Source organism: Oncorhynchus mykiss, chromosome 11, assembly GCF_013265735.2.
Source record: "Oncorhynchus mykiss isolate Arlee chromosome 11, USDA_OmykA_1.1, whole genome shotgun sequence".
Lineage (NCBI taxonomy): Eukaryota > Metazoa > Chordata > Actinopteri > Salmoniformes > Salmonidae > Oncorhynchus > Oncorhynchus mykiss.
In genome coordinates this window covers 20,473,365-20,500,080 of record NC_048575.1, presented here as the reverse complement: position 1 = coordinate 20,500,080, position 26,716 = coordinate 20,473,365, and the positions used below count along the sequence as shown (strand labels likewise).

The 26,716-nt window shown below is 42.1% G+C and overlaps 2 protein-coding genes across 2 annotated transcripts in view; one reads left to right on the top strand and one right to left on the bottom strand.

Annotated features, from left to right (window-relative positions):
* Nucleotides 1–1,075: 1,075 nt before the first annotated feature.
* cbln2b (cerebellin 2b precursor) lies at nt 1,076–4,609 on the bottom strand. Its single transcript, XM_036935150.1, has 4 exons — nt 4,309–4,609; nt 3,335–3,907; nt 2,448–2,567; nt 1,076–2,242 (listed from the first exon to the last, which is right to left on the bottom strand). The coding sequence occupies exons 2-4, from the start codon at nt 3,626–3,628 to the stop codon at nt 2,045–2,047; spliced, it is 612 nt and encodes a 203-aa protein (XP_036791045.1). The 5' UTR covers nt 3,629–3,907; nt 4,309–4,609; the 3' UTR covers nt 1,076–2,044.
* An 8,075-nt stretch (nt 4,610–12,684) lies between these two features.
* fbxo15 (F-box protein 15) overlaps nt 12,685–26,716 on the top strand; it is a 32,617-nt gene continuing 18,585 nt past the window's right edge. Inside the window, exons 1-5 of the mRNA XM_021620462.2 lie at nt 12,685–12,866; nt 13,157–13,333; nt 18,545–18,649; nt 18,752–18,824; nt 25,812–25,978. Coding sequence (XP_021476137.2) covers nt 12,757–12,866; nt 13,157–13,333; nt 18,545–18,649; nt 18,752–18,824; nt 25,812–25,978 — 632 coding nt within the window. The 5' untranslated portion in view covers nt 12,685–12,756. The remainder of the gene's footprint in view (nt 12,867–13,156; nt 13,334–18,544; nt 18,650–18,751; nt 18,825–25,811; nt 25,979–26,716) is intronic.

Genomic DNA, 26,716 nt, shown 5'->3' with positions numbered 1-26,716 from the left:
TACACTTTAACTACACCACACCAATTCCCTTTGTTCTACTATCTGTCTCATTCATGGCCAATATCTTCAATCTATATCAACGTTTGATTTATTTTGTTCCCCTTTAACCTAGATCAAAGAACGAATGCCAATCAGACCTGCATGGTATAGGCCTATATACAGCATCTAGGCACCATTAGTTATAGCATATATTAATATACTTGCTATCACACACACACACACACACACACACACACACACACACACACACACACACACACACACACACACACACACACACTGGAAATAGACCAGACATTTACATATCCTTCAGTTCCTGTTTCCTTGGTTTCTATGTACCACAATGCATGTTTAATTATATGGACTTGTTTGGGGTACATCTTTGATAGCATCGTTTAGCACATGACATATCTGAACATTTGTCATGCTCCCATATCCATGCAGTATCTTGATTAAATCAAAGCTCTAGAAATAGAGTAGGCTTCATTGATCTACTATTGATTGTTCAACTGTGAAGATGTAATAGGAATGTATCCCTGTACATTGTGGCTGAAAAACAACCTTGATCGCTCTCTCTCTGTGTGTGTGTGTGTGTGTGTGTGTGTGTGTGTGTGTGTTCGTGTGTGTGTGCTGGAGGGTTGTTTTTCTACAGCAGGCCCAAAACAATATCTCATTGTCTCTGCATTGCATAATTATTTTGCTAAGATAATTACAGTCTGTGAATAACTATCACTACTCACATCAAAATAGAGCGTTTTTGACCATGTCAATATGCTATTGTATTGTCATGTTATTTCTCTGCTTTGATCTTAGAATAAAGAAACATGAAAAGTATATAGCGATCTATTTACTATTTTCAACAACGAGAGTTGAATGGGGTTTGGTGTGGGCTTCAGTGTGTCGTGACGAGCATAGCATTGCATTCAGTTCAAGCGGCTGCTAGATGAGAACCATGGACAGCGCCAATCTATAGTGAGCTACAGGTCTGAGAAGGACGTTCGCTGTCCAGTACTTTATTCTGTCACGATTACTTTGACTTTGAACGTAAATGTATTAACTTACTTCAGACCTGATGTCTTTTCGAACTTGTTTTATTTGCAAGCTCAAAATGGTATAGAATAAAAGTGAATAGATACGCGTATACAATACAATATTTTTTATTAGGCGGGACATCATATATAGGGATTTTTTCTGTTGTTATTTTCACAATGTACATTTGTGAGCAACGTCACTGGACACTAAATCAGTCAAAGCTACGCAGATTCGAAATGTAGAGTAGAACACACCATAATGTGAATATGTACTTTATAAATTCGATAAATGTTTTTTGTAAAAGAGTTTCTATAGATGTCTCCATTGGCTGAAATATGTTGCCTTTTTTCTCTTTTTATGTCATCTCTGGATAGTTAGGCAGCCTACAGTTGGCTTGTTTTCAATATGTTCAGCATCCAAAATGGAACACCATAGACAGCACAAAACAAAAACATTCTTCCGTTCGTGCAAAAAATGCTTTGGGCGTGAAAGCACTCTTCTTCTCTTGGACGTCCGTTATAATTCCACACACCTCACTTGACGGAAACCCTAGTTCTATGCCAAAGGCTATACAAACACAAAATAGAGCATTGGAAAATACATGTAGACTAGCTCGGGACTTTTAGTTCTTCGATTCATATAACCTTCTTCTCATCTGTTCAGTAGTCCGGGTACACAGAGGTACACTGACTCGTCTGTCTGTTGACAAAAGTTAATTGATTCCCAAGTGATAAAATCCAAATAATCGACAAGTGGTAGCCTATACATCACGGAGCGATCGATTCGGTTATCCTTCCAGATTGGGTTTGGTCGATGGATTTGGATGTATGAACTCCAAGGAAACGTTCATGTTTGAATTAAATAGATACTGTATAGTGTGTGTATGTACACATATGTGTCTGTCTTCTTCCTCCTCTGACAGTTTAGTTCAAATAAAAGAGCACATTTTTGTCTTTATCGTTCCTCAACCGTAGAGGAGTAACGTTTGCGATTTCCGTGATCGCATATTAAATTATAGTGGAAACACTAGGAAGCCTGAGAAAGTGGAATATTTCCATCCGCCCATGAGTGTGCCCCGTTCCAGCTTCAGATACACCCGGTCCTCGCGCTCCAGTTGCAGAAGAACGCCGTTGCTCGCGGCCTCCCGCGTAACGTCCTGGTCACCGGCGAAAGCTGATATGACCGGGTAGTCGTTCTGCATCAGGTTGACCTGGGGTAACGGAAACAGCACGCGCAGAATTCAGACCTGTTACATCGTACGGTTGGCCTACTCTAATTATGACAAATAATGTACCCATTTGGGATGGCTTCTCCGTGGCATAGCCTACAACAATACGCTATAGCTCAACTAGGCCAACCATCAGAAAACCTTGAATAGCGATCCTAGTAAAGCAAATGTTGACCATTGGTCTTACCTGTATGGTTTGTCTGTTGTAAACCTTAACCACATGAAAGCCGAAGCTGTATATTCCCCTCCTTGGCGCCTGGAAGACACTCGCTTTGAGATCGAAATGGTTGCCGATGTTCACTAAAGCCTGCAACACAAAGCGACAAGATAACGCACGTGCAGAACCCAGAGTCACCATATAACAGACTGAGACACCGCAAGGGTTAAACTAGACATAGAGCGGTCCTGTAAAGGCACATTGCCCAATGTTGCTCGCCTGTCACTTTCAGTTTTCCAATTGGACAATACATGTTTTTTGTTGAAGTCGATAAACGTAGTGGTCGAATCATTGATTTCAATCTATACACGTTAGTTTGTCGGAGAGAGGGGGGGGGGGGGGGGGGGGGGGGGGGGGGGCATCAATTAACATAATACTGTCCATAATGCTCCAGCGCACCAGCTGGGCGTAAAAATACTCCACTTGATGGTTGGAGCATTTACAGCAGCAGTCACATCTATTGTTGCGCCGCAGTGCTTGCGCGTCCCTTAAACCTACACAAGACAGACTATAAGTACAATAGCCTACGTATTTTCAAATCACAACATTTGCATCAAGCTGCAGCTTTTATGCATATTTGAGGTAATTACGCACAACGATCACAATGTTCCCGTTATCATACTGCAACATTTTCTTGCAGAGGCTCCCCAAAACTGCTCTCAAGTTTTTGAGAGAAAGAAATCTCCCAACGCATAAACGCAACCCAGGTCAAGTTATCATAACCCATTTGCATTAAAACATTATTCTGTACGCCGCATCAGAAAAACAAATATATTACACATATTATCAATCTCCAAAATAAGTATCTGTCCAGATAGGGACATAATTTGCATATGCAAATTCCAGGGACGGCTGACCTGGTCAAAGTAGATGGTCATAGACGTGTTGCTCATGTCGGAGGGCTCGTGATTCGTTCCGCGCACAGCAGAGAAAGCCACCTTGGCGCCCGCGGACCGGACGGATATCCCGAGCGAAGAGGTCACCCCGCTGTCCGAGGAAGGGTTGGAGTCGCAGACCACCAGGCATTTCCCCTCTAGTACGATGGGTTCCGTGTCATTCTGGCCGGCGACGCAGAGCACCACGCCGTATCCCATAAAGAGGCTGAGCGCCAGCATGGCACAGGGGCCCGGGCAGCGGGCTGGCACCACCATGGTCTGGTCGGAACTCTGATCCTTCCTGTGCACACTGATCCTACACGGCAGCTCCTTGGAGGTTTGATAGGACGCGATCACCTGGACCAACCTTACTCCTTTCCTCTCTCTCTTTCCCCTTCTCTCTCTCTCTCTCTCTCTCTCTAACACACACACTTTGACACACGCACACACTTTTAGCACACGCACAGACACGCTCTCTCTTTCTCACACCCCCTTCTCCTGTGCGTCTCAGTTGATATTAGGCTGGTCTTCAAACAGACGGTGTGGTGGTGTTTCCTGGTGATTTAAGAAACAAATATCAATTGATGTATGACAGACTATTAGGTGTTTAAGATATACTAAAATGAGTGCTAAAAATGATTAATTGGGATCCATAGAACTATACAAAAACTCGTGCGTAATACGCACGGAATTCTAAGGTAGCCTATCTAGTAAGTGCGTCAAATATAGGCTATTTAATTTAGGCTATAGTTTTCAAATTAGTAAATATTAGTACTTATTAAATGAACGTTAAATACTCATGCAATTTGGAAATCCTAAAAACAATAATTGTGAGCAATTATTTATAAAATGTTTCTTCCCCTCAAGTTTAATTTGGTCACTCTTATACTAGCTTACTCCTTTACACTATCAAAAACCCAAATATATGTTTTCCCGAAAAGACGTCTGGACGTTACCTGTAATAGGCCTATCCATAGCGTGGAGTCAGTCTCTCATTCCGCATAGGAAGCAGCGCGCAGAGTGAACTGAGCGCTGGGCTCGCATCCTGTGCTGAAAGGGGATCGCCCCTCGTTTCCCTTTCAAAGGCGACTTACGCCCATCCTTTTTATTGAAGTACAAGTCCAGTAGTAATGTCGTAGGCACTGCGTATAAGGGCACCTCACTCACTAGTAGGCTAGAACAGTAGAATAAGCACACGTATTGATTGATTCGCTTGTTTACATAACCAGTTGAATGTTGTGAGACTACACATCAGTGGCCCTCCCGGGACAGCGGAGTTCATGGCTGCCTCCCAATCTGCACCCGCAATTTATACCCCGCCATCCCCCCTTCTCTTCTCGCGCGCTTAATCAGAGATGAAAGTGGCATAACAGCGGATATCATTGCTTTTTGCGCTGTTCCTATAATTGGATATGTATGTCACTAATTTGAGCTCAAAACTGGCAGTTTTACAGGAGCCACATAGATACTTGTGCGACACCCAGCGGTACAAAGCTGGTACTGTCAGCTCTTTTTTTTTCTCACCACAGGTGCATGGTGAATTTGTGTTTGACTAATGAGGACAATTTTCAAACTACCATAATATCCTGTTGTTTTTATTAAAAATGCTTGTGTTTCTAAGGCAAAATCATTAGGTGGAAGTGAGCAGCACATTGCAGTCTTTCATTGTTGTGTCATTAATTAAAGCAGTGGGAGTATAGCAGTGGTGAAATTTCAGTAAGCTATTCCTTTGCAACCTTACATTTATTTAATAGTTATGCTATCCATTAATATTGATATTGTGCATATCTGATACTATTGATTATATTAGCTGGAGGGCTGAGAGGTCGGGATTCAGTTCCATTTATGCGTCTCCCATAAAACATGTGCAGTACAGCAACATATGTGATTCATTTTATTTATTAATTTGGCTTAAAACAGTTAATACATAGAATCCCCCACTCCAATGGCCAAGGGTTTTCCCACCCCGGACCAGGAACACTCTGGACCTTATATACAATGTATTAGTATACATCCTGTACACCTCACCTTAGCCCACTCCTGCCATCTCTGTCCAGCTCTGCCCAAACATGTCATAATACCTCTGAAGAACTCTGTGGAAGGGTCCCTATCATGGCTCCTTGTCTCTGATGGATCTGAGAGTTCTTCCACAGAACTGCTGAACTTTCACTTAAACTTCGTAATGAGCTGTCACTCCACTCGCTCTAAACTTTGCTAATTGGCCAGATTATGCAAGGAGTTCAGATTTATATACCATGATACATTTGACTCCACTGATTATCCCAGAGGAGTGAGAGGGGGATGGGGGTGGGAGGGGGGAGGGGGGGGGGGGGGTGGTAGGTGTATCATTAAGGTTCTGTTAGGTTTGTCATCCATATTTTAAATGCAATTAAAACGAGATTTTCTGACCGGAGGTTGTGTTGGAATTTCATCTATCTATCCATTCGGCATTGGCATCTGTCCATCTATTAATCTGTTCATCCATTTATTTATTCATTCATTTAAATTAATCTGTGCATCCATCCACCCTGATCCACCCATCCGTAATGACATCATAGAACATTTTGAAACGCCAGACGAAATCTGACATCTCTTGACATCATAACCATCAACACATTGGAAGCCTTATTTTATATTCCACATGCATGTTCTTTTACATGGGGCGGCAGGGTAGCCTAGTGGTTAGAGTGTTGGACTAGTAACCGGAAGGTTGCAAGTTCAAACCCCTCAGCTGACAAGGTACAGGCAGTTAACCCACTAGGCTGTCATTGAAAATAAGAATTTGTTCTTAACTGACTTGCCTAGTTAAATAAAAAACATTGAAACTTCTGTGCTTTTACAACCACTCATCCAAACTATCCACTATTCAAACTGTCATGAAGGGAATAAACATGTTCAACAGTGTAGCCTGGGTGTAGTACAAATCTCCTGACGGATAATATGTGTGGAAGCAACAGTATATATAGCAGTCAGTGATAGGCCAAACATCCACGGTATACAATTCAACAAATAGCCTATCACACTGTATTTTGTTAATCTGTGTTGGAATGAAACCATAGATAACACAGAATGACATTAAACAGTTAACATCCAGTTATCCATGTCACATCATCTAGTGACCCACTTGCCTTGCAGTAGTAAAACACCAGACATTATTATGCACTTGTAGCTATATAGACATCTTAATTACAGCTACCCAACATGCACGCTCCATTCTTCCCTTTCTTACTCCCCTCTTCCCTCCTTCCCACTTCATTTGACAAACATCACAGTGTCAGTGAGTGACAACCAATGCAGGAGCAAGCCATCAGACACTCCAGGGCTAAGACCGACCCGCAGGCCTGCAGAAGGACACCAAGCTAGAGCAACAGACATCAAATGTCAAGCAGAGGCATGGGTAAATGGGGGGGGGGGCTGGTACTCCCATTACCAGAGGCTGCCTCTGCCCTGAGAGGGGCCCGCCATGGACCAAGGCTCTGTAATGAGGCGAAGGGACTGGCAGTAGGGGGAACGTTACAGCTATCTGCAGTGACAGCTAGCAGAGCAGACCAGCTCCCAGTGCTAGGGGGATCCCGACCCTTCTCCGTGTGCTGGCATGCCTGTCTGAGAGCACAGACATCTGCTCTAATGAAAAGAGACTTAGCATCAGTCAGTCAGTTCTGCTGCTGGCGGCTGGCTGCCATTGTTTACCTATAGGCGTAATTTAGAACGCATTCGGCTTAGTAAATCCACAGATTAGAAACCATGGTGGTGGTGGGATTTCCCCTGGTGGAGGGATTTGATGAGATAGGCATTGATTAAGCAATCAGGGTTGTGATAGTTATGATGAGTGCTGCTGTGGCAAAGATGAATGGATGTTCATTTGTTCATTCCTCTAGTTACCTTGGCTCTATTTGGATATATATTTGTCTGTAGATCAGAGAATATAAGGAAATATACCTACCACTCTACAGAGTACCTCACTACTCTATCCTCCAGAGATGCCAAATACCATGTGCAGTGCATTAGAGAGAACAAGGCGTATGTGTGTGTGTGTGCGCCTGTCCAACGAGGCCAAAGAGGTTCCATTTAAACCTGTGAGTCCAAAAGCATCCTCAAAGGAAAAACAGAAGAAAAAGAGATAACGTTTCCATTGTGTTGCTTCGCCCTTCTGAACCCCACATCAATGAGACGCCGTAGCAAAATAAGATTCATTTCCCAGGTTCCTCTGCAGTAGTTTGACCTTTGACACCTAGCTTTCCCGCTGAGTGCTATATTGTTAACCTTGAGAGATACACATCCCTGGCCTGCACTGGAGGTTGCTTGCTTTGCTTTCGTTTAAAAAGTGAACTGTTTCCAATAGGGCCTAGCCACAACCCCCCCCATCCCCTCTCTTTCACACTCTATATTGTTATCTATCTCTCCCTAATATCTGTAGGAATCCCTCATCAAAACCAAACTATAAGGCATGGGGTACGGATGGATATGAATCTCGGCACTTGCACTCATTTGTTCACCAGCTGTTTTATCTCCCTCTCTTCGTCTCTCTCCCCCACTCCCTCCTCCCTGACCACTCTTTCAGATCTTTCCTTTGTGTGTGTACTCTCACAGTGAATTGGCTGAGTTGGAGACAGCTGCAGGTTGTTTAAAACACATACATTCTCAATCTCATGTTAACCCAGAAGTGTGTGGGTGTGTGTGTGCGTGTGTGTGTGTGCCTCCCACTTTACCACTTGAGAGTATGCAACCAAGTAGCTATTCCCTGTAATTGTTTCAAAATTATACAGTTGATGTTGGAAGTTTACATACGCCTTAGCCAAATACATTTAAACTCAGTTTTTCACAATTCCTGACATTTCATCCTAGTAAAAATTGCCTGTCTTAGGTCATTTAAGATCACCACTTTATTTTAAGAATGTGAAATGTCAGAATAATAGTAGTGAGAATGTATCATTTCAGCTTTTATTTCTTTCATCACATCCCCAGTGGGTCAGAGGTTTATACACTCAATTAGTATTTGGTAGCATTGCCTTTAAATTGTTTAACTAAGGTCAAACATTTCGGGGAACCTTCCACAAGCTTCCCACAATAAGTTGGGTGAATTTTGGCCCATTCCTCCAGACAGAGCTTGTGTAACTGAGTCAGGTTTGTAGGCCTTCTTGCTCGCACATGCTTTTTCAGTTCTGCCCACAAATGTTCTATAGGATTGAGGTCAGGGCTTTGTGATGGCCACTCCAATACCTTGACTTTGTGGTCCTCAAGCCATTTTGCCACAATTTTGGAAGTATGCTTGGGGTCATTGTCCATTTGAAGACCCATTTGCGACCAAGCTTTAACTTCCTGACTGATGTCTTGAGATGTTGCTTCAATATATCCACATAATTGTCCTCCCTCATGATGCCATCTACTTTGTGAAGTGCACCAGTCCCTCCTGCATCAAAACACCCCCACAACATGATGCTGCCACCCCAATGATTCACGGTTGGGATGGTGTTCTTCGGCTTGCAAGCCTCCCCCTTTTTCCTCCAAACATTACGATGGTCATTATGACCTAACAGTTCTATTTTTGTTTCATCAGACCAGAGGACATTTCTCCAAAAAGTACGATCTTTGTCCCCATGGCGGTTGGAGCAGCAGGCTTCATCCTTGCCAAGTGGCCTTTCAGGTTATATAGGACTCGTTTTACTGTGGATATAGATAATTTTGTACCTGTTTCCTACAGCATCTTCACAAGGTCCTTTGCTGTTGTTCTGGGATTGATTTGCACTTTTCGCACCGAAGTACGTTCATCTCTAGGAGACAGAATGCAGCTCCTTCCTGAGCGGTATGACGGCTGCGTGGTCCTATGGTGTTTATACTTGCAATTGCTACAAACCAGCTTTGTCAGAAGGAATGGGTCAAAATTCACCCAACTTATTGTGGGAAGCTTGTCGAAGGTTACCCAAAATGTTTGACACCCAAGTTAAACAATTTAAAGGCAATGCTACCAAATACTTTGAGTGTATGTAAACTTCTGACCCACTGGGTGATGAAAGAAATCAAAGCTGAAATCAACAATTCTCTCTACTATTATTCTGACATTTCACATTCTTAAAATAAAGTGGTGATCCTAACTGACCTAAGACAGGGAGTTTTTTATTAGGATTAAATGTGAGGAATTGTGAAAAACTGAGTTTAAATGTATTTGGCTAAGGTGTATGTAAACTTCCAACTTCAACTGAACATACCATAAACAGACAAATAAATACAGAAAAAAAAGAAACAGAAGTCACTTGAACCCAGTCTGACACAAAGAGAAGATTCATATGGGAGACAAGCCTCTACACAATCTATATACACACTCCATTAACCACGTAGAATATACATATTTTTACTATTAATTATAGGTAGCCCTTTTTCTTTTATTCTATGCTTTATGTAAATATTCTGCTAACAGAAATCCACAATGGACAATAAAACTTTTACATTTCTCCTCATCACTCAGCCACATAATGCTAGAATATATCTGAAATAAGATCAAGTGTATATCGTGGTAGAAAGGGCAATAAAGGATCAAATTAGTTTCATTCTCTATTTATTCGAATTTACAATAGTTACATAGTCTTTCCTCTTCCATTTCACCACAATACCGACCTGTTTTAATATGCAGAGACAATATCCCTGATCTTACCTGTTTCAATAAGCAGAGATAATATCCCTGATCTTACCTGTTTCAATAAGCAGAGATAATATCCCTGATCTTACCTGTTTTAATAAGAAGAGACAATATTCCTGCTCTTACCTGTTTCAATAAGCAGAGACAATATCCCTGATCTTACCTGTTTTAAATGCAGGGGTAATATCCCTGATCTTACCTGTTTCAATACGCAGAAACAATATCCCTGATCTTATCTGTTTCAATACGCAAAGGCAATATCCCTGATCTTATCTGTTTCAATATGCAGAGGCAATATCCCTGATCTTACCTGTTTCAATATGCAGAAACAATATCCCTGATCTTACCCGTTTCAATACGCAGAAACAATATCCCTGATCTTACCTGTTTCAATACGCAGAAACAATGTCCCTGATCTTATCTGTTTCAATACGCAGAGGCAATATCCCTGATCTTACCTGTGCACATAGTGATCTCTTGTTTTTAGGTAGGTTAAACCTAATATATCTCTCACACACAAATTCACCCTTAATCAAACAAAAAGTTATACATTTGGGTTTATGATTCATCTCCTCCACCCATTATTTTTTCATATTGCATCAACAGTTTAAAAAAAATCATATCTATGTCTCCCTTAATTTGGTTTTCATTCAGATGTTCACAGTCAGACTGTTGAAAAAGGTCAGATATTTCAGTTTCCCAGGCTCCCCCTATGGATAGATCCCATTGAAAAACTTTACTAACTATTCTGGCAGTTGGCATATCCAACAGTCTATTCCAAAGTCTCACCATTCACACCTTCCATCTCACCTCACAGGGTTCCCAGCCCATGTCCCCTATTATTGCAAGTATAGGTGCAAACTTGTGGACACCTAAAAAGTAACGTACTGCTCTGTTATGAACATGTTCATTTTTAAAACACGTCTTAGCACCCCACACTCGTGCTGAATAGTCCAGAACAGGACACACGCATGTCTGACACAGTTTGGAATACGAGGCATAACCTATATCTTTGAGTGGTTTAGTTTTTCCTATAACTCCCCCAAGAGCTCTACTTGCTGAGTCGGCCAGGACAGATGTTGGTGTATAGAAAGGTAATATGTTAATCAATAAAAAGACCCAAATATTTATAAATGCTAGTAAACTCCAAAGTGTCTCCACCAAAACAAAACTGAAAAACACTTCTCTTAGTAGCTGGTTTTCTAAATGCATTATCCGTGTTTTTGTCTGGTTAATCATGAGTCTCCATCTTTTACACCAATTGACTGTACATAATAACACGTTCTGCAGGTCTTGTTCTGTTTCTGCCATCAAAATAATATAATCAGCATATAAAAGGATACTTAGCATTTCATCACCATATCTTACTCCAATATTTAACTGTTTAACTTATTTTGCCAAATAATTTATAATCAAAGCAAACAAAGTCGGTGATAAGGTGTCTCCTTGTTTTACACCCGAGGGTGTGGGAAACCAATCTGTACGATATTCATTAACACGCACACAAGCAATTGGTACTTTGTAAAGAGACTGGATTGCTTGATAAAATTTCTCATCAACCCCTGTCTTTAACAAACTATAGGTTAAAAGATCCCTATTTACGCAATGAAAAGCTTTCTGGAAATCAATGAAACATGCAAAAGTATGCTTCTCTTCAGGTAATCTATTTCTGATTATTGTACAGACCAAGAAGATATGATCTATACAGGCTCTGGATTTACCAAAACCATTTTGTTCTTCTGCCAGAATGTTTTGGTCCTCCAAAAATGTAATTAGCCTATTGTTGAGGATGGATGAATATAATTTATAAACCGTACTTAATAAACATATGCCTCTATAGTTCAGTGGCACTCTGGGTAATATTTTGAAGATTTGGGAATGGGATTCACTATAGATTTATACCAAGTGAATTGCAGTATACTGTACTCAAAACATATTTGTCTGCAGGTCAAGAAATGCCAAACCCCTAGGAGGCAGTATGTTCAAAACTTTAGACATGCCACAACAGAGATCCTATTAAATTACTAGAGGGAGGTGTCATAAACCCTGTAAGCTCCATAATGGGGTTGAAAATGGCAGCCATCTTGGTCAGGGAGAAATCCAAAAACAGTCTAATTGGAAGGAATGGTAGAGGCATAGGTGATGTATTTCCTGCTTTTACTTATGCAGGAAAATAAAAGTAAGGCATGTGATGTATCAGAAATGGTGTCATGGAATTATAGTCGACCTAAAATTTTGTCATATAATTATAAATACAGTTTATATGGGTTTTATACAAATGTGCTGTATAAATAGCCTCTAAAATATATGGAAACAGACCAATGTCTCAGATTTTGTTTTCTTGGAAAGCTGTGAGTGCTATTATATGATACAATATTCAGTACTTGATGCATTAACAACTTGTCCTATCATCAACTGATTTCAGCCAGTGTATGGTTGTGGATTGACTGCATTGTTTGAATGGAATGTTGGAATATTAGCAGTTCATTTGAAACATTAATGGAATCATTCCTCTATAACTGTCTGGCTAGCTAGCTAACACACATACAGTGCAGATATATTCTTCACATTTATTGTTTTACACAATATCTCAGCGCCGGCAAACCATGTTTGACCATCTACCTGACCAACATGGCTGACAATAGGAGAACCATAAAAAGGCTAAACCATTCTAGTATTCTAATTCCTATTTCTATGCGTGCAGCCTATCTGTAACCATGACTACTGGACGAAGCTAGACAACTTTTCCGCAGTTTCAGAGAGGGCTTGGATGAAGGCACCGCCAACCGAGGGTAGAGGACCTACAGGCGAAAAGAAGTGCGGAAGTCCTAAAATAAGAAAAATCATGACCACAAAATCCCCGGGCACGAGCCCTCAAAGGTGGGTATAGCGTGGACCGAGTGTCAACAAACGCTGCTCAGACTACCTTAGCTAGCTAACTTACTAACGTAGTACTGTAGTTAATTACGGTTCGCTTACGTAGCTAGCTAACGTTAGCTAGTTACAGAGAAACACCTTTGTTGACTTTTTTGTCAGTTTGCTTTCGAGCTAACTTACTTGTGGTGCATTATGCATATAACTAATGTAAAGCTAGCTAGATACTAGTTGTCTAGTTTGCTAGTTAGTTAGCTGGTTAACTAGCTAAATGTCTTACATCTGTGTCTTTCTAGATGCTTGGCTACCAACAATGCAAAACGTGTGCCACTGACACAGAAAAAGGCCACTGTACCCAGCTGTCCAGTACCAAGCAAGGTACCAACAAAGAGACTCACCTCTCTGCTACCAAGGTCTGCTAGACATGCTGCCAGTGCCAGGCCAGCTGGCTGCACCCAGAACCACATAGAGCAGTAAGTGGGTTGCTGACACAGGAGTTTGGTGGCACCTTAACTGGGGAGGACGGGCTCGGGGTAATGGTGGGAGCGGAATAGGTGGAATGGTATCAAATACACCAAACACATGGTTTCCATGTGTTTGATGCCATTCCATTTCCTCTGTTCCAGCCATTATGAGCCAACATCCCCTCAACAGCCTTCACTGTACACAGGTACTGGTAGTCTTTCCCTAACAGTGAAATGCTTACTTACAGGCCCTAACCAACAGTGCAATTTTTAAGTAAAAAATGGGTAATAGGTGAACAATAGATAAGTAAGGAAATAAAAACAATAGTAAAAAGACAGTGAATAATAACAGAAGCAAGGCTATAACAGTAGCGAGGCTATAACAGTAGCGAGGCTATAACAATAGCAAGGCTGTATACAGTCACCGGTTAGTCGGGCTAATTGAGGTAGTATGTACATGTACAGTTGAAAGCGGAAGTTTACATACACTTAGGTTGGATTCATTAAAACCCGTTTTCAACCACTCCACAAATGTCTTGTTAACAAACTGTAGTTTTGGCAAGTCGGTTAGGACTTATAATTCACTGTATCACAATTCCAGTGGGTCAGAAGTTTACATACACTAAGTTGACTGTCCCTTTAAAAAGCTTGGAAAATTTCAGAAAATGATGTCATAGGCTAATTGGCATCATTTGAGTCAATTGGAGGTGTACCTGTGGATGTATTTCAAGGCCTACCTTCAGACTCAATGCCTCTTTGCTTGACATCATGGGAAAATCAAAAGAACTCAGCCAAGACCTCAGAAGAAAATTGACCTCCAGAAGTCTGGTTCATGCATGGGAGCAATTTCCAAACGCCTGAAGGTACCACGTTCATCTGCACAAACAATAGTACGCAAGTATGAACACCATGAGACCAGCCATCATACCGCTCTGGAAGGAGACGCGTTCTGTGTCCTAGAGATGAAGAAGTGCAAATCAATCCCAGAACAACAGCAAAGGACCTTGTGAAGATGCTGGAGGAAACGGGTACAAAGTGTCTATATCCACAGTAAAACGAGTCCTATATCGACATAACCTGAAAGGAAATGTCCTCTGGTCTGATGAAACAAAAATAGAACTGTTTGGCCATAATGACCATCGTTATGTTTGGAGGAAAAAGGCGGAGGCTTGCAAGCAGAAGAACACCTTCCCCACCGTGAAGCATGGGGCTGGCAGCATCATGTTGTGTGGGTGCTTTGCTGCAGGAGGGACTGGTGCACTTCACAAAATAGATGGCGCATCATGAGGAAGGAAAATTATGTGGATATATTGAAGCAACATCTCAAGACATCAGTCAGGAAGTTAAAGCTTGGTAACAAATGGGTCTTCCAAATGGACAATGACCCCAAGCATACTTCCAAAGTTGTGGCAAAATGGCTTAAGGACAACAAAGTCAAGGTATTGGAGTGGCCATCACAAAGCCCTGACCTCAGTCCTATAGAAAATGTGTGGGCAGAACTGAAAAAGCATGTGCGTGCAAGGAGGCCTACAAACCTGACTCCGTTAACCAGCTCTGTCAGGAGGAATGGGCCAAAATTCACCCAACTTATTGTGGGAGGCTTGTGGAAGGCTACCCGAAACGTTTGACCAAATTAAAACAATTTAAAGGCAATGCTAACAAATACTAATTGAGTGTATGTAAACTTCTGACCCACTGGGAATGTGATTAAAGAAATAAAAGCTGAAAGAAATCATTCTCTACTATTATTCTGACATTTCACACTCTTCAAATAAAGTGGTGATCCTAACTGGCCTAAGACAGGGAATTTTTACTCTGATTAAATGTCAGGAATTGTGAAAAACTGAGTTTAAATGTATTTGGTTAAAGTGTATGTAAACTTCCGACTTCAATGGTAGGTATGGTTAAAGTGACTATGCATATATGATAAGCAGAGAGAAGCAGTAGCATAAAAGAGGGGTTGGTGGGTGGCGGGACACAATGCAGATAGTTTGGGTAGCCAATGTGTGGGGGCACCGGTTAGTCGGGCTATTTGAGGTAGTATGTACATGAATGTTTAATTAAAGTGACTGTGCATATATGGTAAACAGAGAGTAGCAGCAGTGTAAAGAGGGGTTGGGGGGGCACACAATGCAAATTGTCCAGGTAGCCATTTAATTACCTGTTCAGGAATCTTATGGCTTAAAACCTGTTGAAGCCTTTTGGTCCTAGACTTGGTGCTCCGGTAATAGAGAGAACAGTCTATGACTGGGGTGCGTGGGGGTCTTTGACAATTTGTATGTCCTTCCTCTGACACCACCTGGTATAGAGGTATCTGGATGGCAGGCAGCTTAGCCCCGGTGATGTACTGGGCCGTACGCACTTCCCTCTGTAGTCCCTTGCGGTCTGAGGCTGAGCAGTTGCCGTACCAGGCAGTGATGCAACCAGTCAGAATGCTCTTGATGTTGCAGCTGTAGAACCTTTTGAGGATCTCAGGACCCATGACAAATCTTTTTAGTTTCCTGAGGGGGAATAGGCTTTGTCGTGCCCTCTCTGCGATTGTCTTGGTGTGTTTGGACCACTCTAGTTTGTTGGTGATGTGGACACAAAGGAACTTGAAGCTCTCAACCTGCTCCACTACAGCCCCGTCGATGAGAATGGGGGCATGCTCGGTCCTCCTTTTTCAGTAGTCCACAATCATCTCCTTAGTCTTGGTTACGTTGAGGGATAGGTTGTTATTCTGGCACCACCCAGCCAGGTCTCTGACCTCCTTCTTATAGGCTGTCTCGTTGTTGTCGGTGTGCAGGCCTACCACTGTTGTGTCGTCAGCAAACTTAATGACGGTGTCGGAGTCTTACCTGGTCACGCAGTCGTGGGTGAACAGGGAGTACAGAAGGGGCATGAACACGCACCCCTGAGGGGCTCCAGTGTTGAGGATCAGCATGGCAGATTTGTTGCTATCTACCCTCACCACCTGGGGGCGCCCCGTCAGGAAATCCAGGATCCAATTGCAGAGGGAGGTGTTTAGTCCCAGGATCCTTAGCTTAGTAATGAGTTTTGAGGGTACTATGTTTTTGAACGCTGAGCTGTAGTCAATGAATAGCATTGTCACGTAGGTGATCCTTTTGTCCAGGTGGGAAAGGGCAGTGTGGAGTGCAATAAAGATGGCATCATCTGTGGATCTGTTTGGGCGTTAAGCAAATTGGAGTGGGTGTAGGGTTTCTGGGATAATGGTGTTGATGTGAGCCATGACCATCCTTTCCTCAGATGTGAAACCTTTTAATCCAGAAATATTTCAGCTGCAATTGATTCATCACTATAAAAGAGACACAGTCCACTTTCTTCACATGAATAATTTTTGGGTCTTGCTCGTTATTCACTACCACCAGAACTTCAGAGATACTCATTCTTTCTACCCTTTTGACCGCCTCTGCATAGGAGACTCAACTGCCCTGAGTTTGGAAACCTCAGTCTCTTTCACCCTATTCAGGTATTCCAAGAATGTCGCCACATGTTCTCCACTACAGTTACAACACCTTGCTCCTTGACTGTTATCTTCTGCTACACATTCAGAAACCCCTTCAAAGTGATCTTTCTCACATCTCGGGCTTCTTCTTACTGGGGACACTTTCTACATGTCCAAACATTTTAAAATGATGACATTGCAAAGACCTGGATATAAAATCTTTGACTGGATAGGACATAGTTCACTGGAGTCAGGTGGGACTCCACATCAAAAACACAAGAGCAGATGAACTCTTCTCTTTCCTGCCATTAACCAAACAATTCATCCTACGTTCATTGACCACTTCCAAGAATATTCTTCAGTACATCAATGTCAATTTTCTTTCAAGACTCCAGAAATTACTCCCTTGACAGGTGCCCTTTTCTGTAGCTCAAAACATGACACATCATAATCACAAAGTTGCCTGAGACCCAACAAAAAAAATCGAAACAATTTTTGTGATCTTCACCAACTTTACTTTACCGAGAGCTTTCATATTTCAACGGATTCACCACGTTTTGGCACCAATACTCCCAGAAAATGTAGTCGTACCAGATATATGATGGGTTATTATAAACACTAGTTTCCTTTCCCCCTTAAATTTTGCTTCTTTTACCATTATTTTGTACAAAAGTCCTTTCTTCCTCACTTCCACCGCTATCCGATTCAAGTTCCACATCCTCTTCCCGCCATCTTCTCCATAATTTGTTACAGTAGCTAGCAAACTACTTCGACAATTAATTAATGTGTAACAGAGTGTAGGTGCCTCGTGCATTACAGTAATCATCATGTGATTTGGAAGTGTGAGCTTTGGGTCCATTTGAATGAATTGTTTGCATGCTCTGATTGGTTGCAGGTATGACAAGAATGCACCTCCACCTGTTTCCTATGATCCATGTCCTGTTCTGTAATCTGCAGAGAGAAAGGGCAGAGTTGCTACTGTCTCCAAGTCCCACGGTTAGAATTGAAATTAGAATAAATGTATTTTATACAGTATTTTATTTAATTCTTGGTGTTCATAAACAGTTGACAAATCTATCCAGTCTGTGTTTGTATTAATGTGTTAGCTGTAAGTATCCTGAGTACAACGTGTTTGGCTGTGTGGACTTGGAAACAGCTAGGTACGAAACGTGGTGATGCATTCAAATTCTTTTTGACTCACATTTCTGTAAAAAAAAATCCAAACATTCCCTTTACAAGTCAGAATGTTGAATAAACTTCATTTGAACCTACTTTGCCGATTGTCTGTGGTTTTGGTCGAATTTTTTTACAAAATATCCACAGGAAACTGTTATTAACCCGACATGAAAACGCATCTCTGTGTGATAATCAAGATTTGTTTGCTCCTGACCAAAGGCGCATGCACAAGACGGAAGTACAGGCGGCGCATGCATGTAACCGAAGTCTGCATGTGTTTACATGGTTTTGAGCATGTGCCAGGTGATATACATTTAAACGTCAGTACCAGCGCTCTAAATGTTGGGTGAGCAATACTTTCCTGTGGATATTTTGTCTCAAATTTCAAGCGGCTGAAGGACAAACCGGTAGAGTAAGTTCAAATGTAATGTTATTAAATATTCTGGGTTGTATGGAAAACTTTGACAATTTTGCATTGCTGTTTTAGACTTTATCAAGTATTGATATAAAAGTATATTTATTAGGCAAGGAGACAGCTAGCAAGTGCCCAGTTCATGCCTTTTTTTGACCCAGCCTTATTGTAATTTGTGTTCTATTAGTCTGCCACCTGAGATTCTAATGAAGATCTTGTGGAACCTGGATGCCTCTTCTCTCTACTGCATTGGCTACGTCAACAAGCTATTATATAAGCTGGCCAAAAACAAGTAAGGATACTTTATATCCGGAGGCAGTAAGACTCTTCTTCACTATCTATTGACCCTATTCAATCACATAATAGTTGAATATGTTGTCTAATTTTCTTGCAGTGCAATGTGGCGTAAAATCTATTCTGCAAAATATGGGGAGAGTAAGAAATTGAAGGCCAAGCACATGGACGAGGTTCAGTATAATTTCAATTGAATAACACTTTTAATTATCCCACTAGGGACAAAGTAGAGGGCAAGCTTGCAAAGCAGTGTGAATTCAAATACAAGAAGCAGATACAAACATGCACAGCATACATATTACACACTACTTATTTACTTTACAACATGAAATATTTACATACCCAATCTACACTGAGTGTACAATACATTAGGAACACCTTCCTAACATTGAGTTGCACACCCTTTTGCCCTCAGAACAGCCCAATTCTTAGGGGCATGGTCTCTACAAGGTGTTGAAAGCATTCTACAGGGGTGCTGGCCCATGTTGACTCCAATGCTTCCCACAGTAGTGTCAAGTTGGCTGGATGTCCTTTTGGTGGTGGACCATTCTTGAAACACACAGGAAACTGTTGAGTGTGAAAAACCCAGCAGCATGGCATTTCTTGACACATTCAATCCGGTGCACCAGTTCTTGATGCGCCTATCACCTACCACCATACCTTGTTCAAATATTTTGTCTTGCCCATTCACCCTCTGAATGGCACACATACACAATCCATGTCTCAATTGTCTCAAGGCTTAAAAATATTTCTTTAACCTGACTCCTCCCCTTCATCTACACTGATTTGAAGTGGATTTAACAAGTGATATCAATAAGGGATCATAGCTTTCACCTGGATTCTACCTGCTTTCACCTGCGAAACTACCTGCCCTCCACAGGACACCTACAACACCCGATCACAGGAAGCCAAAAAAGATAATCAAGGACAATAACCACCCGAGCCACTGCCTATTGACCCTACTTCCATCCAGAAGGCGAGGTCAGTACAGGTGCATCAAAGCTGGGACCGAGAGATTGAAAAACAGCTTATATCTCAAGGCCATCAGACTGTTAAACAGCCATCACTAGCACAGGGAGGCGGCTGCCTACCTACACACTTGATATCATTAGCCACTTTAATAAATGGAACACTAGCCACTTTAAGCATGTTTACATTTCTCGCATTACTCATCTCATATGTACACTGCTCAAAAAAATAAAGGGAAGACTTAAACAACACAATGTAACTCCAAGTCAATCACACTCCAAGTCAATCAAACTGTCCACTTAGGAAGCAACACTGATTGACAAATTTCACATGCTGTTGTGCAAATGGAATAGACAACAGGTGGAAATTATAGGCAATTAGCAAGACACCCCCAATAAAGGAGTGGTTCTGCAGGTGGTGACCACAGACCACTTCTCAGTTCCTATGCTTCCTGGCTGATGTTTTGGTCACTTTTGAATGCTGGCGGTGCTTTCACTCTAGTGGTAGCATGAGACGGAGTCTACAACCCACAGAAGTGGCTCAGGTAGTGCAGCTCATCCAGGATGGCACATCAATGCGAGCTGTGGCAATAAGGTTTGCTGTGTCTGTCAGCGTAGTGTCCAGAGCATGGAGGCGCTACCAGGAGACAGGCCAGTACATCAGGAGACGTGGAGGAGGCCGTAGGAGGGCAACAACCCAGCAGCAGGACCGCTACCTCCGCCTTTGTGCAAGAAGGAGCAGGAGGAGCACTGTCAGAGCCCTGCAAAATGACCTCCAGCAGGCCACAAATGTGCATGTGTCTGCTCAAACGGTCAGAAACAGACTCCATGAGGGTGGTATGAGGGCCCGACGTTCACAGGTGGGGGTTGTGCTTACAGGACGTTTGGCATTTGCCAGAGAACACCAAGATTGGCAAATTCGCCACTGGTGCCCTGTGCTCTTCACAGATGAAAGCAGGTTCACACTGAGCACATGTGACAGACGTGACAGAGTCTGGAGACGCTGTGGAGAACGTTCTGCTGCCTGCAACATCCTCCAGCATGACCGGTTTGGCGGTGGGTCAGTCATGGTGTGGGGTGGCATTTCTTTGGTGGGCCAAACAGCCCTCCATTTGCTCGCCAGAGGTAGCTTGACTGCCATTAGGTACCGAGATGAGATCCTCAGACCCCTTGTGAGACCATATGCTGGTGCGGTTGGGCCTGGGTTCCTCCTAATGCAAGACAATGCTAGACCTCATGTGGCTGGTGTGTGTCAGCAGTTCCTGCAAGAGGAAGGCATTGTGGCTATGGACTGGCCCGCCCGTTCCCCAGACCTGAATCCAATTGAGCACATCTGGGACATCATGTCTCGCTCCATCCACAGACTGTCCAGGAGTTGGCGGATGCTTTAGTCCAGGTCTGGGAGGAGATCCCTCAGGAGACCATCTGCCACCTCATCAGGAGCATGCCCAGGCGTTGTAGGGAGGTCATACAGGCACGTGGAGGCCACACACACTACTGAGCCTCATTTGGACTTGTTTTAAGGACTTTACATCAAAGTTGGATCAGCCTGTAGTGTGGTTTTCCACTTTAATTTTGAGTGTGACTCCAAATCCAGACCTCTATGGGTTGATAAATTTGATTTCCATTGATCATTTTTGTGTGATTTTGTTGTCAGCACATTCAACTATGTAAAGAAAAAAGTATTTAATAAGAATATTTAATTCATTCAGATCTAGGATGTGTTATTTTAGTGTTCCCTTTATTTTTTTGAGCAGTGTATATACTGTATCCTACACTATCTATTGCATCTTGCTGTCGCTCTTGCTGCTTGTGAGTCTCTGATCCACCTCTACGCAGACGACACCATTCTGTATACTTCTGGCCCTTCTTTGGACACTGTGTTAACTACCCTCCAGACGAGCTTCAATGCCATACAACTCTCCTTCCGTAGCCTCCAACTGCTCTTAAAAACAAGTCAAACTAAATGCATGCTCTTTATCCGATCGCTGCCTACACCTGCCCGCCCGCCCAGCATCACTACTCTGGACTGTTCTGACTTAGAATATGTGGACAACTACAAATACCTAGGTGTCTTGTTAGACTGTAAACTCTCCTTCCAGACTCACATCAAACATCTCCAATCCAAAATGTAATCTAGAATCGGCTTCCTATTTCGCAACAAAGCATCCTTCACTCATGCTGCAAAACATACCCTCGTAAAACTAACCATCCTACCGATCCTCGACTTCGGCGATGTCATTTACAAAATAGCCTTCAACACCCTACTCAACCAATTGGATGCAGTCTTTCACAGTGCCATCCGTTTTGTCACCAAAGCCCCATATACTACCCACCACTGCGACCTGTACGCTCTCGTTGACTGGCCCTCGCTTTATACTCATCACCAAACCCACTGGTTCCAGGTCATCTACAAGGCCCTGCTAGGAAAAGTCCCATCCTTATCTCAGCTCGCTGGTCACCATAGCAGCACCTACCCATAGCACGCACTCCAGCAGGTCTATTTAACTGGTTACCCCCAGGGCCAATTCCTCCTTTGGCCGCCTCTCCTTCCAGTTCTCTGCCGCCAATGACTGGAACGAACTACAAAAATCTCAAACTGGAAACACTTATCTCCCTCACCACCTTTAAGCACCAGCTGTCAGAGCAGCTCACAGATCACTGCACCTGTACATAGCCCATCTATAAATAGCCCAAACAATTACTTCATCCCCTACTGTATTTATTTGTTTATTTTGCTCCCTTGCACCCCAGTATTTCTACTTTGCACATTCACCAACTGCAAATCTACAATTCCAGTGTTTTTAATTGCAATATTGTATTTACTTCGCCACCATGGCCTATTTATTGCCTTTACCTCCCTTATCTCACCTCATTTGCTCAGATTGTATATAGACTTGTTTTTGTACTGTATTATTGACTATGTTTGTTTTACTTCATGTTTAACTCTGTGTTGTTGTATGTGTCGAACTGCTTTGCTTTATCTTGGCCAGGTCACAGTTGTTAATGAGAACTTGTTCTCAACTTGCCTACCTGGTTAAACAAAGGTAAAAAAAAAATAATAATCTTAGCCTCTCTCACTGCTCATCCATATATTTTATACATATATTCTTATCTCATTCCTTTACTAGATTGTGTATTAAGTTTTGTTGTGGAATTGTTGATATTACCTGTTAGATACTGCTGCATTGTCGAATCTAGAAGCATAAGCATTTCGCTACACTCGCAATAACATCTGCTAACCATGTGTATGTGATAGGATTGCAGTCAGAAACTTCCAGAAATTTTCTGGAAATGTTCCATGGGAAGTTAAGCCCGGGAGTTTGGGGAATTTTGCTTAAATTCATCAAAAAAGGTAGCATATAACAGTGAACCTTTTGTGGGATACACATAAGGCAATTCTAGGTCTTGTGGCATATTTTGGGTAAACTATCCCAAATTCAATGGAATTGCAACTCTGTGCATGCACAGTGCATTCTTCCATCACATGTACAGATGATTCTCAAGATCTTGCACACTAATGAGATGCTATTGAGTCCACACTACTACACTGTCTGAGCCATTGGACTACATGCTTTCTGCTAAGTTTTAATTACAATACTGGGTGGGGTGAATATATTTTATGACGTACATGATTTTTTGTTAACTAGTAAATAGTAGCCGACTGCAAAGTGTGTTTTAAATCATTTATAACCTGTTAACAATTTCTGCTAGTTAGTTTTCGCTACCATGTGGGGTTTAGCTTGCTTGAGTCTTCTAACTGAGGAGTGTTAATTCACCTGTTTTCATAGATGTTTCAATTTAAAACATGTATCTTACAAAGATGCAGAATCATCTGGCCAAGTGCATAAAGTTTGCCCTGCGCTCACAACAATCAAATCAAATCAAATTTTATTTGTCACATACACATGGTTAGCAGATGTTAATGCGAGTGTAGCGAAATGCCACACTCGCATTTCCTCTACTTCTATTCGAGGGGAAAATGATGACTCAGACACCATATTGATAGCAACAGCTCATGGTCCTCCTGGAATCAGACGTTTTTTTGACTCAATGGAGGAACATAAAGAAATGCTGATGAATGTCTTGCTCGAGCTGTGTATGCAACTGTTTCACCTCTGATGCTCACAGGCAATGTGTATTGGAAGAGATTTCTGAATTTTCTTCGCCCAGCATACACCTCTCCAACCAGTCATGCTTTATCTACTCATTTGCTGGATGCAGAGTTCAAGTGAAGGTCAAGCAAATCATCGAGAAAGCAGACTGTGTTGCAATCATCTCTGATGGGTGGTCGAATGTTCGTGGGTAAAGAATAATTAACTACATCATCTCCACCCCTCAACCAGTATTCTACAAGAGCAGATACAAGGGACAACAGACACACCGGTCTCTACATTGCAGATGAGCTGAAGGCAGTCATCAATGACCTTGGACCACAGAAGGTATTTGCACTGGTGACAGACAATGCTGTGAACATGAAGGCTGCTTGGTCTAAAGTGGAGGAGTCCTACCCTCACATCACACCCATTGGCTGTGCTACTCATGCATTGAATCTGCTCCTCAAGGACATTATGGCACTGAAAACAATGGATACACTCTACAAAAGAGCCAAGGAAATGCTTAGGTATGTGAAGGGTCATCAAGTTATAGCAGCAATCTACCTCACCAAGCAAAGTGAGAAGAATAAGAGCACCACATTGAAGCTGCCCAGCAACACCTGTTGAGGTGGTGTTGTCATCATGTTTGACAGTCTCCTGAAGGGGAAGGAGTCTCTCAAAGAAATGGCCATATCAGTCTGCCGATATGGACAGCCCCATCAAGAGGAGCCTCCTGGATGATGTATTTTGGGAGAGAGTGGTAAGCAGCCTGAAACTCCTGAAACCTATAGCAGTAGCCATTGCACGGATTAAGAGAGACAATGCCATCCTGTTTGTAAATGTAAGAGAAGAAATCAGTCCTGCCCTGACCACTTCACTGTTGCTCCAAGCAGAGGAAACTGCAGTTCTGAAAGGCATCAAAAAGTGTGAAGACTTCTGCCTGAAGCCCATATACGCCACAGCGTACATGTTGGACCCCACGTATGCTGGCATCCTGTCAGGTGCGGAGATCAAGGCCTATGGTGTCATTACTACCGTGTCTCGCCATCTTGGCCTGGATGAGGGCAAGGTTCTTGGCAGTCTGGCGAAGTACACTTCAAAGCAAGGGCTTTGGGATTGAGATGCAATATGGCAGTCGTGCCAACATATCATATCACCTGGTGGAAGGGACTTTGTGGATCTAAGACTTATTCCTCTGTTGCATCGATCATCATCCTCCAAATCCCACCAACATCAGCTGCCTCAGAGTGCAACTGGTCCTTGTTTGGGAACACACACCAAAGCACGCAACAAGCTGACCAATACAAGGGTTGAAAAATTGGTGGCCGTCCGGGCAAATTTGAGTTTTTTTTTTAGCCGGACAACGAGCCATCCTCAACAAGATTGGAAAGTGACAGTGAAGACGAGGCCTCAGAGTCTGATGTTCAAGAGGTGGACATTGAGGAAGTTCAGGGAGAAGACATGGAAGACAACCAAAGCTTAGTTTCTAGATTATCATTTTATGTTGAAAATGTTTTTGGGAGATGCGATGGATCATTGGGGATCATTCAATATTCCCTTTATTTTGTTGTTCAGTGAAATCCTTCCATGTGAAGAGTCAACTCATTTAATTAAAGTTCAATTAGTAACTACATTTATTTATTTTCCATTTGGAAGGATTTAATCATTTGCTATGACGTCTACTTATTAAGATAAGGTAAAATGTTTATGTTTCTGTCTCCATATGATATGGTAAATATATCCAATGCAAAAAACATCTACATTTAAATGGTATTAATATTAATTTGCGTATATTCCTGTTAATTCCCACAGAAAGTTTCCACCTCAGAATATTCCCCAAAATGTGCAACCCTAGTATGTGACCAATTAAAATTGGATTTGATTCACCTGATCAGTCTATGTCATGGAAAGAGAAGGTGTTCCTAATGTTTTGTACACACAGTGTATATACATAATACAGCAGTTTTTTTCCCCTCAATGTATTGAGCATGTGAATGGGTCATGATTTAGTATGTAAGTGAATACTGTATGCTTGTATGTACTAATATAGCATTATGAACCAAATGTATTATCATGTGTCTGGTCCTCCATTCAGGTTGTGGAGAAGCTGAGTGTGATGAAAGTTCATGAGAGACCAGGGGGCTACTGGAGAAGGCTGTACTTTAGGACCATAGCTGGCTACAACCACACCAAGTGGTTGAAGGAGCTGAGAACCATCAATCCCTTCACAGGCCTTCCCAGCCACACAGAGAGAGTCCTCAGGTTAGTAACTGTACTGGCTCTGTAGCTGAGGCTACACTGTAGACAATACCAGTATTGTCAGAACATACTATTTGAAACTCACGAGCCAGAATGCCTTACATAGCCCAAACAATATGTAATGTTTGGGCTATGCAATACCTTTGTTAAAGGTCCAATGCAGTCGTTTTTATCTCAATATCAAATCATTTCTGGCTAACGATTGAAGTACTGTAAAACGTGTTTTAATCGCAGTCTCAAATAGTCACCTGTCCCTTTTAATAGCTGGCCAACCGCACGCTGTAGCAAATACACGCCTGGGTCTAAATTAATAGTTTACGACGTTACCATTGAATTACCATTAATTGTTTACAAGGTTTAATGTTTTTATTTGTTACATTAAATAATAAAGGCAGTCATCCATTTTTATCACGAGTATGAAGCTGCTAACCATTGGCTGCTTGAAAAAGAAAAGGAGAGCCGCACACTAACCTAATATCCAACATCTTCGTCTGGGTTTAATGACAAACACTGCAGGTCACTAGTTTATATAGTGTCAAAGGACACGTGTCTGTAATCATGGCCAGGTGTGGCCTGATATCATTGGTTAATTCTCGGATATAAGAATAATATACAAAAAACATGAATGGATAGCATACGATCATAGATACAATTTGGCTACATAGGCCTACAAACTATTAGTTTGTAGAACAAAAGAGGGAGAACTGACTTGCCTAGTTAAATAAAGGTAAAATATATATA